General features: G+C 37.5%; 2 protein-coding genes across 2 annotated transcripts; one reads left to right on the forward strand and one right to left on the reverse strand.

Moving 5' to 3' along the window:
* LOC132639969 (uncharacterized) lies at positions 1 to 5,657 on the forward strand. The gene is made up of 8 exons (XM_060356351.1): positions 1 to 346; positions 1,048 to 1,183; positions 1,280 to 1,349; positions 1,451 to 1,544; positions 2,753 to 2,966; positions 3,303 to 3,444; positions 4,434 to 4,604; positions 5,327 to 5,657. The coding sequence occupies exons 1-8, from the start codon at positions 82 to 84 to the stop codon at positions 5,516 to 5,518; spliced, it is 1,284 nt and encodes a 427-aa protein (XP_060212334.1). The 5' UTR covers positions 1 to 81; the 3' UTR covers positions 5,519 to 5,657.
* A 761-nt stretch (positions 5,658 to 6,418) lies between these two features.
* On the reverse strand, positions 6,419 to 14,719 carry LOC132639970 (uncharacterized). Its single transcript, XM_060356352.1, has 11 exons — positions 14,566 to 14,719; positions 13,839 to 13,960; positions 13,569 to 13,741; positions 11,628 to 12,049; positions 11,501 to 11,546; positions 10,555 to 10,898; positions 8,221 to 8,645; positions 7,885 to 8,110; positions 7,497 to 7,658; positions 7,329 to 7,417; positions 6,419 to 6,960 (listed from the first exon to the last, which is right to left on the reverse strand). The coding sequence occupies exons 2-11, from the start codon at positions 13,949 to 13,951 to the stop codon at positions 6,810 to 6,812; spliced, it is 2,151 nt and encodes a 716-aa protein (XP_060212335.1). The 5' UTR covers positions 13,952 to 13,960; positions 14,566 to 14,719; the 3' UTR covers positions 6,419 to 6,809.
* Between the last annotated feature and the right edge of the window lie 102 nt (positions 14,720 to 14,821).

The following is a 14,821-nucleotide window of genomic DNA, read 5'->3' on the forward strand; positions in this document are numbered from 1 at the left end:
AAGTCGTCCCTTTCAATCTTGGGTAAACATGTAAGAAAAGACACACTCTTGCAGCACTGTCCAAAGGCGATCGATCAAGCTATGTCTTTCCGTCAGCTTATGCGCAGATCATCAAAGCTTGCCCTTTCAGCTAGATCAACACTCTTGGCTCGTTCCACTCGATCCTTTTGTTCTGATTCGGAGAAGAGTAGGAGTACAGCAGCATCAGCGGCATCGTACTACCATCTGAGCGGTGGGCCTTCTCACATGCGAGCTGCTGTGTTTTGGGAACCGGGGAAACCCCTCACCTTTGAAGACTTCCATATGCCCCGCCCTAAAGCTAATGAAGTTCTCATCAAAACTAAAGGTTCTCTTCCCTTCTCCACATTGCTTTTCTGCCTTCAAATTGTTCTTTTTTTTTGCAAATTGCCCAGATAAAATTAGTTGCTTTGTTGATTTGGATAGTGACTACTTAAACGTTTACACCCACATAAAAATGGTTGCTTTTGATGCCAATTCCTGCACCCAGCAATATCTCCCTGCCAAAATAATTCCATGCTGACAGTAAAATGATCCTCTTTATGCAAATTGCCCAAGAAGAAGTTTTGTTTTTGGGACTTGCACAAAAAGACCTATCTTTTGAGCCAATGGCTTTGGTCTAGTGGTAAGAACGCAACGAGCTACGTGTGGGTTAGGCGCACGGCTCAACGCTTGCTGCAAACAAAAGCTAGGTATTTAAGTGAAGATAGTTAGAGGGGCGGGTCCATCATCCATCGAGTTTCAAACCATGCGCAAATGTTTTCATCTTCGGAAATCCAGACAAAGAGTTTTCTCTTGGAAATTGCCTAGGAAGGTCTAGAGAAATATATATTATTGACTAATGTATGTCATAGGCCCTTTGGTAGGTCAACAAGCAAGCGCTTTTTTTTTCTTTTGATCCTGGCTCTTAACACTGATAAGCTTGCATTGTATGTCTTTGCTTGTATGGTTCGTTTCACATGCTAATGCAAATGGTATCTATATAAGAAGGATATGATAGCTAAATTATTGTTGATGTGTTCGCTACAGCCTGTGGGGTCTGCCACTCTGACCTGCATGTAATAAAAGGTGAACTTCCATTCGCTAGTCCTTGTGTTGTGGGGCACGAGATTACTGGTGAAGTGGTTGAACATGGACAGCTCTCAGACAGTAAAATCATTGAAAGGTAACAATTACATTTTCTTCAAACATACTACAGTTTTCCCTTGATGTAGTTGTCCTTGGCGGTTCAATGATAATCAGCTTTTGTTATATTTTTCAGACTTCCTGTGGGATCTCATGTTGTTGGAGCTTTCATCATGCCTTGTGGTAGCTGCCTCTTCTGCTCTAAGGTGATAATAGTTAGATTTGTTTCTTACAAAACTGAAGATATTTGCTTATCATGATGCAGTCATGGCAAATCTTTGATGCCATCGTTATCTAATAAACACAGGGTCAAGATGACTTATGTGAGGCTTTCTTTGCTTACAACCGAGCGAAGGGAACTCTTTATGATGGGGAAACGCGACTGTTCCTCCGCAGTAATGGTAAGCAGGCTTTTATTACTTGCAAATGTTTCTTGTTTCTATCTGAGTTTCAAAATTGAACGTATGGTCGTCTCAAGCATTCAGGTCAAGAATTATTCTTTAATGGAATATGCATCAAATGCTCAATTTGCTACCATTTTTGCTTATGCTAGTGGTTTCTCTAAGCTACTAAACAGATAGCTTGGCATGTTCCTGAAATCAGTAGACAAAGGTCTTTGTTGCAATTTTTCTGTAGAAAAGTCTCACTTATTTTAGGATAAAACTGATTCTTTCATTGTAACTACCAAGGTTGAACACACTTGGTTTGGGTGTAAGATTTCCTCCCATTCTTGTTGTATTACTAGTTCTGGTGGATACTACTTGTTGCATGAGAAGGAAGGCACAGAGTTGTCACCTGTTCGGAAAAAAAAAAAAAAAAAAAAAGAGAGAAGGAAGGCACAGATAGGTGGTCAAGGAGATTTTGAAACCATATTACCAAGTTAAAATAAGAAAAAGGGGGTTCAAAAAATGTTACTTGGAGTTTACTTTTATTGAAGAATTTAGGACTCAGGAAAGCAGTATGTTAACATTGTTAGAACCTTTATAACATATGCACAAGTGCTCTTCTTCAGCATTATAGGATGTACGTGAATGTTTCACACCAGAAATGTTTGTTTTAATAGCACTCCGACATGCTTTGTATCAACATTTTCAATATAATTGTATTCTTCTGTTTTATAAAAGGTACCTGTTACCAGTCTCAAAAAAAAAAAAAGTATAAAAGTTATAAGGGTTCAAAAATTCCACACGGTGGTCCCAACTATTTTGGCATTGAGGCATAATTGATTAACTGATATGTATGATGAGTATGTCCTTTATGGACTATTTGAACGGCTAAGCTGGCACATGTTCAGATTGGCTATTGGGCTGTCTATGACTGCTGTGGACTAGTTATATATGAATGGAAACTTTCTCGTGTTATTCGTCAACTCCTTTTTCTTCTCTTCTAATGTGGTTGTAATCTATGATGCTCGGACTCTTCAAAAATATCGATGTACGTGTTGGATCCTTCAAAAGTAGTGCATTTTTTAAGGATCCGACACAGGTGTTGCAGCATTTTCTGAGAGTCCGAGCAACATAGGTTCTAATTGCCTAATTTAGTTAACATTACCTTATCCAAAAAAAAATGTGGTTAGCATTAAGATTTGGTCCATATTTTGATCTTTCAGATAAGCCGGTGTATATGTATAGCATGGGAGGTCTAGCTGAGTACTGTGTAGTTCCAGCACATGCATTGGCTGTTCTGCCAAATTCATTGCCATACACAGAATCAGCCATTTTAGGATGTGCAGTTTTTACTGCCTATGGCGCCATGGCTCATGCTGCTCAGGTGCGTCCAGGTGATGCTATTGCCGTGATTGGTATAGGAGGTGTTGGCTCAAGGTAAAAGTTGGATCATCTTAATTTGATTAATTTTTAAAATGAATAAAACGAAATGCTTTAGTGTTTCTAAAATGTGTACATTACGCCTGTAGTCTGACCACTGGTGCAACAGTCTATATGTCTAACTAGTAACCTCCATTTTAATTCAACAATTTATTCAATGTCAAGTTCCGTTCTTCATTTCTATGCATTCATAATTGATTGCCTTAGTAGACCATGTCATACTTTATCTTTATTCATTCTTACCTCTACTCCTATGGTTGGGCGTTCTGAATTAAGCTAGCTACTTTTATTCTGACTTGCTTCTGTGATTTATTACCTGAAAACACGATACAGCTGTCTGCAAATAGCAAGAGCATTTGGGGCGTCAGAGATTATTGCAGTAGATGTTCAAGATGAGAAATTGCAGAAAGCTAAATTCCTTGGAGCCACTCATTGTGTAAATGCAGCAAAGGAGGATGCGGTGAAGAGAATAAAGGTATAGATTCTTCCCTTAACCTATTATGTATATACTATCAAATTAACTGTCAAACAGCATAAAGTTTTTACTCATTCTGATTTCTAGATAAAAGAGGTGGGTTGGTATGCTAATATACATTAAGGCCAAGGCCCACGAGTACATCTGTATGCGCTCTGCTGTAGATAATTATAGGAAAATGCTTGTGCAACTGGACCGTGAAATTCTTCCAAGTGAGATCTATAGATTCTGAATTCATTGGCCAACTTGTGTATTCAAGAGGACTGTTTCTGCACTAAGTTCCTGTCTAGCTTATACATTTTTCTGTGGATTTTGTTAAATCCAGGCGTCAAATCTAGTTTAAGTTAAATCTCATAACTTAGATTAGTTGTTATTGGCAAGATGGGTTCTGCCCGAGCTTTTTCCTTTCACTGCTATTCTAACAAGTTTAGCTCCTTATGTTTATGATGTTTTATTTTCTGTTTTGGTATTTCCATTCTGGTTAATCTATTTCTATAATAATGCTCCTGTTTTAATGTTGGATTAAGGTGTCACACTTATGGGTTAAACCGGTATAATAGAGAATGCAGACTTTCAGGTGATTAATGGCGAGGCCATGCTAATTAATTAGTACATTACTAATTATGTTTTCTTTTGTTTTCATTAACCAGATATTATATTTTTCATCCTAAACTGCTGAACAATAATTGTGTTGCCCCTATCAAAGGTCCAATAATAAAGAAAAGCTTGTGCTTATAATACTTGCCATTTGGAATTTTGTTTATTAGCATCTGAATTTTCCCTCTAGCATTCTGAAATGTCTTAAATCTGCATTTGTTGGGAGATTTTTCCCCTAGTCTTTTGCTTTTTTGGTTGTGGGATTACACTTGGTATGTTGTTGTTGTTGTTAGGTTGTTAAATACATCCTCCTTCTGTAACATTTGTTCCCTTTGCATCTGAGAATATACCGATTGCTTAAACTAATGTTATCAGCTATTCGGCTGGTATAGGACATCACAGGAGGCTTGGGTGTTGACATAGCTGTTGAAGCTTTGGGAAGACCACAAACATTCTCGCAATGTGTGCAGAGCGTTCGCGATGGAGGCAAGGCTGTGATGATTGGACTTACACTATCTGGTGCTAAGGGGGAGGTGGATATAAACCACCTGGTGCGACGACAGGTCTGTGCTATTGTGTGCAGGAGGTCTTTTATTTCTTGTCCCTCTCAATTCCAAAATCTGCTACTCCCTCCATCTCAAATTGTCTGTCGTGATTCTCTTTTACACGCCCCTTAAGAACATTAATTAGAAGGTTTTCTTTAACTATTTTACCCTTCAATGGTATTTGAATAATCATAACATCACCCCATAATTGAGGTGTTTGAAGTCTTGAAGAACAATTACGACTAAGGATAAAATGGAAAAAAACAATTAATTTTGTCTTGGACTTCTAAAACAACAAATTGAGACAACTAATTTTAGAATTGCAACAGATAATTTGAGACGGAGGAAGTAACACTGAAGATCCATTCCCTCTTTTGATATGTCATAAACTGTTATGCCTTCAACGAGAAGTATGTATATATGCACATACTTTTAAAAACACAAAATTCTGTAAGATGAAGATATTAAGGAGTAAATATGTATGGATTGACATTGGCCTAGTCTACTCTGTGGTCTGTTAGTAAATGGCATACTAGTGTATTTTAGTAAAGCTTTTAACTCGCTATAAAGGTTAAAATAGTCCTCATTTATTGGGTATTTATTACTCTTATTTTGGAACATGAAGTTCCATATTATGTTTATGTAAGGGCATACAACTATCAGATATTTTTCTGAGCACTATTGTGTTTTCTTAAAGAGTTTAAGCAGCTCTTTCTCACTGTTGATATTTGTGATTCTAGATAAAAGTAATTGGCTCTTATGGGGCCAGAGCAAGACAAGATCTCCCTAAGCTGATTAAGCTCGCCGAAAGTGGCATATTCAATCTAACTGCAGCTGTTTCAAGGACCTGCAAATTTGAGGAAGCTCCACAGGCATACAAAGATCTGGATAAGGGAGCCATTGCTGGACGAGCCGTCGTTGAGATAATGTAATTTTGTTATCTACAGCAAGCTCATCTCCCATTTGACATTTATGTAAACGTCAGTTTGTGCTAGCAAATGTTACTGGTTGGTGTTTATTTAGCAAAACTGTACTTACATGTCAAAAGAAATAAAATGAATTTTGAAACAAGACTGTTCTCAGAAATCTTGCTGGTGGAGTGGTTTTTATTTCCAATTATCTTCCAATCTGTTATGCTTCATGGTGATTACTGTAAAACTGTAAGGTTAAACATGTTAAAGAGGTCGGAGTGAGTTAACTTGAATGGGAAGTGCCCAAACTATAACACCCTTCCTCCAGAATATTGCTCATAACATCAACAAGTCTTTAATCTGAAAGGTAGCGGCAAAAAGAAAATGACAGCAGAGGCCTCTGGATTATTTTCTAAACATCACCTGTCATTGTTTGAACAGAAATTTCTTTGGTCCACCAAGTGCAAAGTAAACATCTTATTATGACTTTTCAATTACTGAGAACCATACCGAAAGACAAAAGCTAATATTATCACTAACGAACAAAACTATACTGAGATCTATAATGCTATTTGCTCTGGTAGAAACCAGTGTTTCAAACCTTTTACCCCAACGTTTCAAAAGCCAACAACAACCCAGTGAAATCCCACATCGTAGGGTCTGGGGAGGGTAGAGTGTACGCAGACCTGACTCCTACCAAGGTAGGACGGCTGTTTCCGAAAGACCCCCGACTCAATAAAAGCATAAAAAGAAGTAAGATACGGTTAGATAAGGTTAAGAGATTCGGATAAGAGATTTAAAGCGATATGGAAATGAAATAATGCAAGCGACACAGATAATACAGGATAATCAGAGCACAAAAAATAACCGATAATAGTAGAAATCAGAGCAGATGACACAGGATAACCAAAGCACAGGAAATAACTTAAAATGATACTTTCATGTATAAATGACATGTCTTCCACTCCATATCACAATATCGTCAAATGTTAGATACCCAAAATTATTAGAGGAACAACATACTGATGTTAGCAACTACATTAATAAAACTTTAACCAGCCGATGAACATCATATACAAAATTGGAATGGTAACCTTACATCTGTACCATAATCACAGGAATGGAAAAGAACAAAATTTCATCCCTATCATGGCCAGCATTCAATGGCGGAAAAAAAATGAACCGTCATTTCAACAAAATGCAGTACGTACGAATTTCTTTAACCCTATATTCATCTCGGCTTGATGGTTAGCTGCGACTATAATACCAATTCTGAACAGCAGAGTATGTTGGCATAGTCTAACTTTCCAGGTTAGTCTACCTTCCACTTGTTAACGTACTTCAAGAAGGCAAGAGCAGGATTATCCCTTGGTGGAGCACGGACACGTGTTGATCTCCGAACCTCAGCATCGTCTGTTGCTGCCTTCTGAGCCACATCCTTCGATCTCTTTTGAAGTTCCGCGCTGTAATAAGTTAAACCAAAGACATTCAGAGATGGAGAGGAAACCACTCAGCACTTTCCAGATACGCAATATCAAAAGGGTCAAGCATATAACGCTAATTTGATTCTTTTCTCAAACTACAAATCGATAGTGTCAACTTTTTTTCCAAACTGAGAGCATGCACAACTCACTTTATTTTTATTTTGATAAGTTCAGTTCACTTAGAGTGTTATCTTCAAAAAATCGAGACTAATACCAATCATCAAGTTACATTACATGATTCTTTTTTTTTTCTTTTTCCGGAACTGCGGTCTCCTTCTAAGTCACATCAGAGATTCCAATTTAAGGATATAAGCAGATGAAAGTATTTCATCCGAAGTTCAACTCACCTTATTTTGGCGTAGAGTTTTTCCAGTTGTTTTTTAAGAGCCCTCTCTCTTTCACCCTTGACATTCAGTGATCCGATCAGAGCATCAAGCTGTAACAAGGAAAAGTTGAACATCATCACAGTGTAAGAGAAGACGACCATAAGAGAAAATGAGTTCTAGTATCAATACCTCTTCCTTGGAAGAGTAATAGCCCCACTGGACAGAATCTGAACTCTCAACAAATATTCTTCCATCACGGCGGAAAAACCAATACCTATTATAATCTCTGTCCTTTCCCAATGGATTGGTGCGTATTACTCTCTTCTCGATTTCCCGTTCAAGATATTCTTTCTGCAATTCGCAGACACATAAGGAACATCTTTAACAAATACAAGTAAAAAGCATTTATGTTGAGTCACGTTTTGCACTGTGCAAATTGCGTACAACGAAGCCATTTCAACCGACATCTAGGTAAGAAAAGTTCAGTATGTCCACTTGTCTGTTTAACACGAGACCACATGTTTGTGTGTCGATAAAGAGAACCAGAGAACTAGATAGAGAGAGGAGAGGTGCTCACCCTTTGCTCCTTACTCCTGTTTTCAAGATGCTCCTTTATCTCATTCTTCCGCATTCTGTGAGCAGCTCTTTGGTCCATACTCCTGTTTTCGAATGTTTCCTTCCCTTCTTCCTTTATCAATTTGTTAGAAGCAATCTTAGAGGAAGCATTCATCTTTGCTGTAGCATTTTGGACGTCAACCTTTCTCTTCTTAGCATTTTTAAATGAGACTAATAGCTCATTGTCACTATCAGACATCAGACAGGAAGCAACAGGAGACAGAGAAAAAGGGAAAATAAGAAACCGATATCATGAAGTTACCATCCAAGTTCCAGAAAAACTAACAAAAAAATAAACCTGTTTTCTAATGAATGTTTTGATTGAGATGTTTGTTTGCCATTGCTACTTGGTATATCTCCATTCTCACCAAGGTGGTTGTCGCTCCCAGTATCTGAGGAGTTGCCACACCCTTTTGTTGCTTCCTTCCCATTAGACTGTATTTTCAAATGATCCTCTCGCTTCTTTCTAGATTCTTCCAAAATCTCCTCTCTCCTTGTTGCTGCAAGTGCATACTGCTTTTCAATATCCTCATCCAACTTCTCCTTAAAATACTCTGTCTCAAGGACTCGACAAACCAATTCACGCAAGATTGCCAATTTGGCCTGAATGTCCAGAAGACCATAGTGACCTCTCTTAATTGTTGCAATATGATTAGACAATTCAACAAAACCAGTCAATTCCAAAAAATCGGACAAATACTCCGTCCAGGTGATTAAAGTAATCTGGAAGCAAAAAAAGAAAAGTTTAGGTAAGACAATTATCAATGTTCAACAAAGAATGTATAGGTAATATCATCAGGTGTAAACAAGAATGCATGGCTAATAGTTTGCATTGTAAGAGAGAAAATATCCCATTGGTGAAATATGTCAAACATATTCTGATTTATGAGTCAATTTGCAAATATTTACATTGATAAAATATCTTAATATTAAAAGTGAACTCGTAAATTCAAATTTCAACCATGATCTTTAATTTCTTCTTCTTCTTTTTTTGGGTTACAAAGTAGGGTATGCGAGCTTCAATATATTCTTTTCAGGTCATGGGCATTTTGCCTATAATGGCAAGAGGCTATCCATGAGAAACATTTTTATATAATTAATTATATCAAAAGTAGCAAAAATCATTAGTGGGAAATACATTCAACGGTATAAAATTCAAACATTTTAAATTCCTAATAAAATAACATAGATACGCAATAGTATACAAGAAGGGGAGCCTTGGCGTAACTGGTAAAGTTGCTGCCATGTGACGAGGAGGTCACGGGTTCGAGCCGTGGAAACAGCCTCTTGCAGAAATGCAAGGTAAGGCTGCGTACAATTGACCCTTGTGGTCCGGGACTTCCCGGACCCCGCGCATAGCGGGAGCTTAGTGCACCGGGCTGCCCTTTTTACGCAATAGTATACAAATTACCAAATTTCAAGGAAGAGGACACAAACGGAGTATACAAGATATAGTCAACAACAACAACAACCCAGTGAAATCCCACAACGTGGGGTCTGGGGAGGGTAGAGTGTACGCAGACCTTACTCCTACCAAGGTAGGATGGCTGTTTCCGAGAGACCCTCGACTCAATAAAAACATAAAAAGAGGTCAGATACGGCAAACACCTTAAAAAGTTAAAAGAAAGAAAATGCTCCGACCACGGCAAACATCTAAGACACGAAGCATGTAGGGGGTGAACGCCCCCCACCCACTCACCCAACATAGGTCCATAGGCCATTAGCCTTTGAGACTCTTCCCCTCCAAATAGTCCCCTCGGGATTTTTGGAGCTTGCCTCGCATCATGACAAGTTCCAACTTCGCTTTTTAAGGATATTAATATCATCAGAGGAGATGTGTGGATGCCCCAGTTCGGAGGTGTGAGAGGTTGGCTATGGATGGTTTCAGGAGGGGTAGAGGTAGGCAAAAGAAGCATTGGGGAGAAGTGATTAGACAGGATATGGCGCAGTTTCAGCTCACCGAGGACATGCCCTTAGATAGGAAGTTATGGAGGACAAGGATTAGGGTAGTAGGCTAGTAGGTAGTTGTGTGTGTCCCACTTCGTATTACTCTTGTAGTTTCTTGTCCTCTGATTCTTGTTATTATCTGTTGTGCCTTGTACCTCGATTGACATATGATTCTGTGTTAGTTACATTTTTTTTTCTTGTTCCAGATTGCTTTGTCATGCTTTATTTAGTATTTTTCCATGGCTTGGGGACTGTTGTTATTTCTTTTTCCGGACTGATGTGGTTGTTTTTCTTTGAACTGAGGGTCTTTCGGAAATAGCCTCTCTACCTCCAAGGTTAGGGGTAAGGTCTGCGTACACTCTACCCTCCATAGACCCCACTTGGTGGGATTACACTGGTATGTTGTTGTTTACAAATATGGTACTTGATCAGATTGTGTTACACAAGAAGGCTGATCAATCATATGTCCGGAAAAAAAAAAAAAAAAAAACATAAGTTGAGAATACATCTGTTTTTTTAACACTTCGAGAGTTTTTTTAACACAAGAAGGTTAATCAAGCATATGTCTGGAAAAAACATAAATCCTTTGAGTAGACAAGAAGGTTAATCAAGCATATGTCTGGAAAAAACATAAATCCTTTGAGTTGAGAATTCATGACCTTCGATAACATGATTCAACTATTACCTTCAGCTTTGGCCTTTTCTTCTGTACAGCTATGAAATACTCACTGTTATCTTTCCAAAGAAAGCGAAGAAGGGCTGAATGACATTCAGATATGACAACAATGTTGCTTCCTTTGTGACAGACAGCCCTTTCAAAATCTTCAAGGGAGAATGGCAACAGGTGGAATAACCTGCCAAATGAAGTACAAAAGTCCCAGACCATCAAAAGATCCCCCACACATTCCATTGGGACGTTGAATTCCCTACATGGAGGAGGGCGTTCAGTCAACTGTTTATCGGACTCTGTATATTGCACCAAAAGATCATCGATTGGATATCTAATGGATTGTGCCTTCAGTTTGTCTTCTGCATTGTCAATGCAGTGAAGTCAAAGCATTAATATGGTGCATGAGAAAATAGACAGCAAGAAGTACTGCTTCATATAATACTACTATCAGTTCCAAAATGTAAAGCACAAAGGTGGAATAAAAGGCATCTTTATTTAAATAAAAGATTCTGTTAAATTATATAAAAAAAATGTGTAACACTTCCAAGTAAACATGATATTTCTAAGCCAATAGAATACTTTCCAAGTAAACATGTTCAAGATGGTGCATAACAATTTGAATCTGGGAAAAGTAAGTGATGTCCAATTTGCGTGATTTTTCTTTTCAAGTTTTTCCGTATAAACAATTACCTAAATTTCGTGTTTTAGTAAAAATTATAAATGTGTGGCTGAACAATGTGTCACAGCACCTAATATCCCTAAGATGCTAAACTTCAAGTACGCATGTAACATTTACAAGATGTGTAACAATTTGAAGATCTGATGCAACCTAGCCAAGTAAATATTCATATATACGAAGTAGTATCCTTGATCCGACTTGACTATGTAAGTAACAATAAGTAGAAGAAAACTCTTTACAATAGAAAGTAAATAATAACAAGCCAACATTCAGCAGCACTACCTCTTCCTATCTCGTCGGGATCTCGGAAACCATTCTCTTTTGCCTCCTGAGTAAACAAGACTATTATTAGTGCATGAAAGCGACAAAACTAACAGGACAGTATGTACACAGTTACTAGAGTACTTACATCTTCACTTTTCTTTCTCTTCCTATTTATAACAACCACTCCATCCTGCATAAAGAATCGGTCTTTAAGCTCATCTGGAGGATCAGTTGGAATCCCATGCTTCTTTGCCAATTTTTCATGCAAGACCCAGGGAATGCTTCGATATGTAGATTCTCTGATAAAAGACCTCAGAAAAGCTCTACTAAATCGCACTTTGCACCTAATCAGATCTTCTTCATCGATGGCTGTATTCTCAGGCAGTCTTTCATATTTGTCTAGCCATGCAACCTCATAACGAGTTTTCTCACCATCCTTCACAACTCTCTCAATTTTGCAGGAGTATACATGATTGTTTTTCCTCCCATATAATTCACTACCTTCTGAAAGACCGCCCTGCAGCTTTTGAGCAACAGCATCCCCAAGATCTTTTAAGCTGAGCATACCTGCAATTCAGTCATTACCAAGGACCGTAAATACAAAAAACTACTACAGAATGAACGTGTAAAACAACACCAGAATTGTAACACAAAAGCAAATCTAATCACATCTATATCCACATTTGTTTGAAACGGTAGCTTGCAGAATCCTTAAACCTAATAATACTGAACCAAAAGTTCATCTATGGGTAATGCTGAGCTGAACTAAATTGAAAATGAGGACATAAACGAGCTCGCTGGATCATTTAAGAAAGAGAATATTGCTGGAAAGATTTGCATGTACACAAGTGGCAAAACCATCAGTTAACAACAAAATGTAATATTGTTCTGAGCAAGAACATGTATAACACAATTACACTAGCAAGTGTTGAGATCATTGACAGGTGAATCTTGAACTTTCAAGATCTAGATCGCGGAAGTGTAACTCTAGCAATTTGAAGTTATTCCTTGTTTTTCAACTATGTTCAATAAGCGTTCTCTCTTTACGTACTGCTTAGGAGTTGGGAGTGCTCAATGATAAGCCTGATATTGGCATTTTATCTAAATTGGAAAAACTAGTTCTAGTTTGATTAGCTTTGCACTTAATCCTTCGATGGCTGGAACAAGTTGCATGTATTCAAGCAGCAAAACCATAAGGTAAACATTGCAATGAGGTAGCGTTCACCACTCTCAGACACAAGGCTAAAGCATGAACATGATTATATAACTACGTCAATGAAGTGCTTTGCAATTTCTTTTTCTTTTTTTAATCAAGTGAAGTGCACCCGCTCTACTTGGGGAACGTTGATATAAGTCTTATCTTGCATACTTCAGACTTGGAAAGTATAATTCTAACAATCTGCTGCTACTCCTAGTACTGCATACACGTTCAATGAAGCGTTCTCCACTCACTCCACCTAAATTCTGGTTGAACTGTTCATTGATCTTGATATTTCATCTAAAATTGGAAAAACTTTAATTCTAATTTGATCTATCATGCACATAACCCTTGTTATGCTAGACTTAATGCCAAATGGTTTGATAAATCTATTTATCCGTCGTTAAAATATACAAAAGATAGATCATAACAGACAGTTTATCTGCATTAAAAAAGGTTCCACATTCACATGTAAACTACCTTCTAGGATAGAATTGCATACAAGGAAAACATATGTGATGTCCATGTGAGCGGGAAGAAAACAAATTGTGAAAATAGGAAGACCCAAAACAAGGATGTTCTATCTTTATTCTAAATCAATTAATCGTACAGAATATATCCCATTGTCCAAGTCTTTGGAGCTTATAAGACAAAAATTGTGATTCCTTTCTGTTTCTTGTTAAACGGGTCTGCATTACAACAACATATCTTCTTCAGAAAATGCAGTGATACCAAACCTTAAGAATTAAATTCTAGGAGATCTAGGTGATCAAGTAATTCAACTGAAACACAAGACAGCAAAATTAAGATCATCTCTAGTACTAAAAACACCAACAGAATTAAAACACCAACAGATCTCAATAAAGCTAAGAAAATGTATTGACGTACTGAATTGCACATCACGGAGAACTGGAGCCACTAGTTCCTCGGGGAACTTCTGAACTTCTTCTGCAGCCTTCTTCTCCGAAACCAAAGCCTCCTCATATGTCAAGTAATTCTTTCCTGTCAATTTGCATGTCCACACCCTATGGCGATACAGGTTTATCCGTTTCAAATACTCACTACATTTTTCAGCAAAGTAATTTTATCAGAATAAAACCACAAATAAAAAGAAAAGATCATAAATTTCAATAAAAATCATGACTTTTGAAGGGTTACCCATAATCCCTAAATATCTCTTTAGTAAAACGAACTTGGAACACGAGCTCATTAGGCTTCAAATCCTTTGGTTTTTCCACCAAAGCAAATGGCTTTCTTTTATATAACGGCATTTCCAATCCCTGTAATACCAAAACAAAAAAACCCCACATGACATAAACCCTATAAAATCAAGACATAACAATTCCAAAAACAGCGAAGAAAACATTCACACGGCTCCTACGTGCAAATATTCCAAGACACAACATTTCTGGCACAAATACTACTGTACATAAACAAGGATGGATGGAAATCCCACAGTAGACAAACCCTATTAAGATAAAGCTACAAGAATCCCAAAATAGCAGCAACAAATAAATCCACTACTGTATTCCAATAAAGATACAACCTTTATAGCATTCATACTAGGGTAGTAAACAAGAATTACACTACAAAGCATAGGCATGACAAAAACCCTACAAAATAAGAAAAATGGAACCCCAAAAAAACAGCATCGAATAAATCTCACTGTTCCTACGTGCATATACACCAAAGACACTACATTTCTGGTACTAACACTGATGTAAACAAACAAGCATTACATTAAAATGATTAAATCAAAAAACCCCAGTTCAGATTTTGACATATTCATCTCATTACACAAACAAAAAAAGCGAAGAAACGCATTTCCCGCCAGTGTAGTATTCAAGATTTTATAGGAATTATGAAGGAAAAAAAGAGAGGTTACCGGATGTAGAAGAAGGTTATGGATTTGTGTATTTTGAGATTTGGGGTTAAGAAGTATTGTTTAAAGAGTGTTGGGAAGTTTGATAGAGGAAGGCGGTGGTGGTACACGCTTTGCTTCGACAGACTCTCTCTCTGTTCTTCAATTCCCTCGTTTTAGGAAGACAATTTATAGTAGTGGCTATTTTTCTCACTTTACAACAATACCCCTGTCATTTTTATTTTTTTGACTTCTCCACATTTGTTTTGTTGTGTTTTTA

The sequence above is a fragment of the Lycium barbarum genome, chromosome 5 (genome assembly GCF_019175385.1).
Source record: "Lycium barbarum isolate Lr01 chromosome 5, ASM1917538v2, whole genome shotgun sequence".
NCBI classification, from domain to species: Eukaryota; Viridiplantae; Streptophyta; class Magnoliopsida; order Solanales; family Solanaceae; genus Lycium; species Lycium barbarum.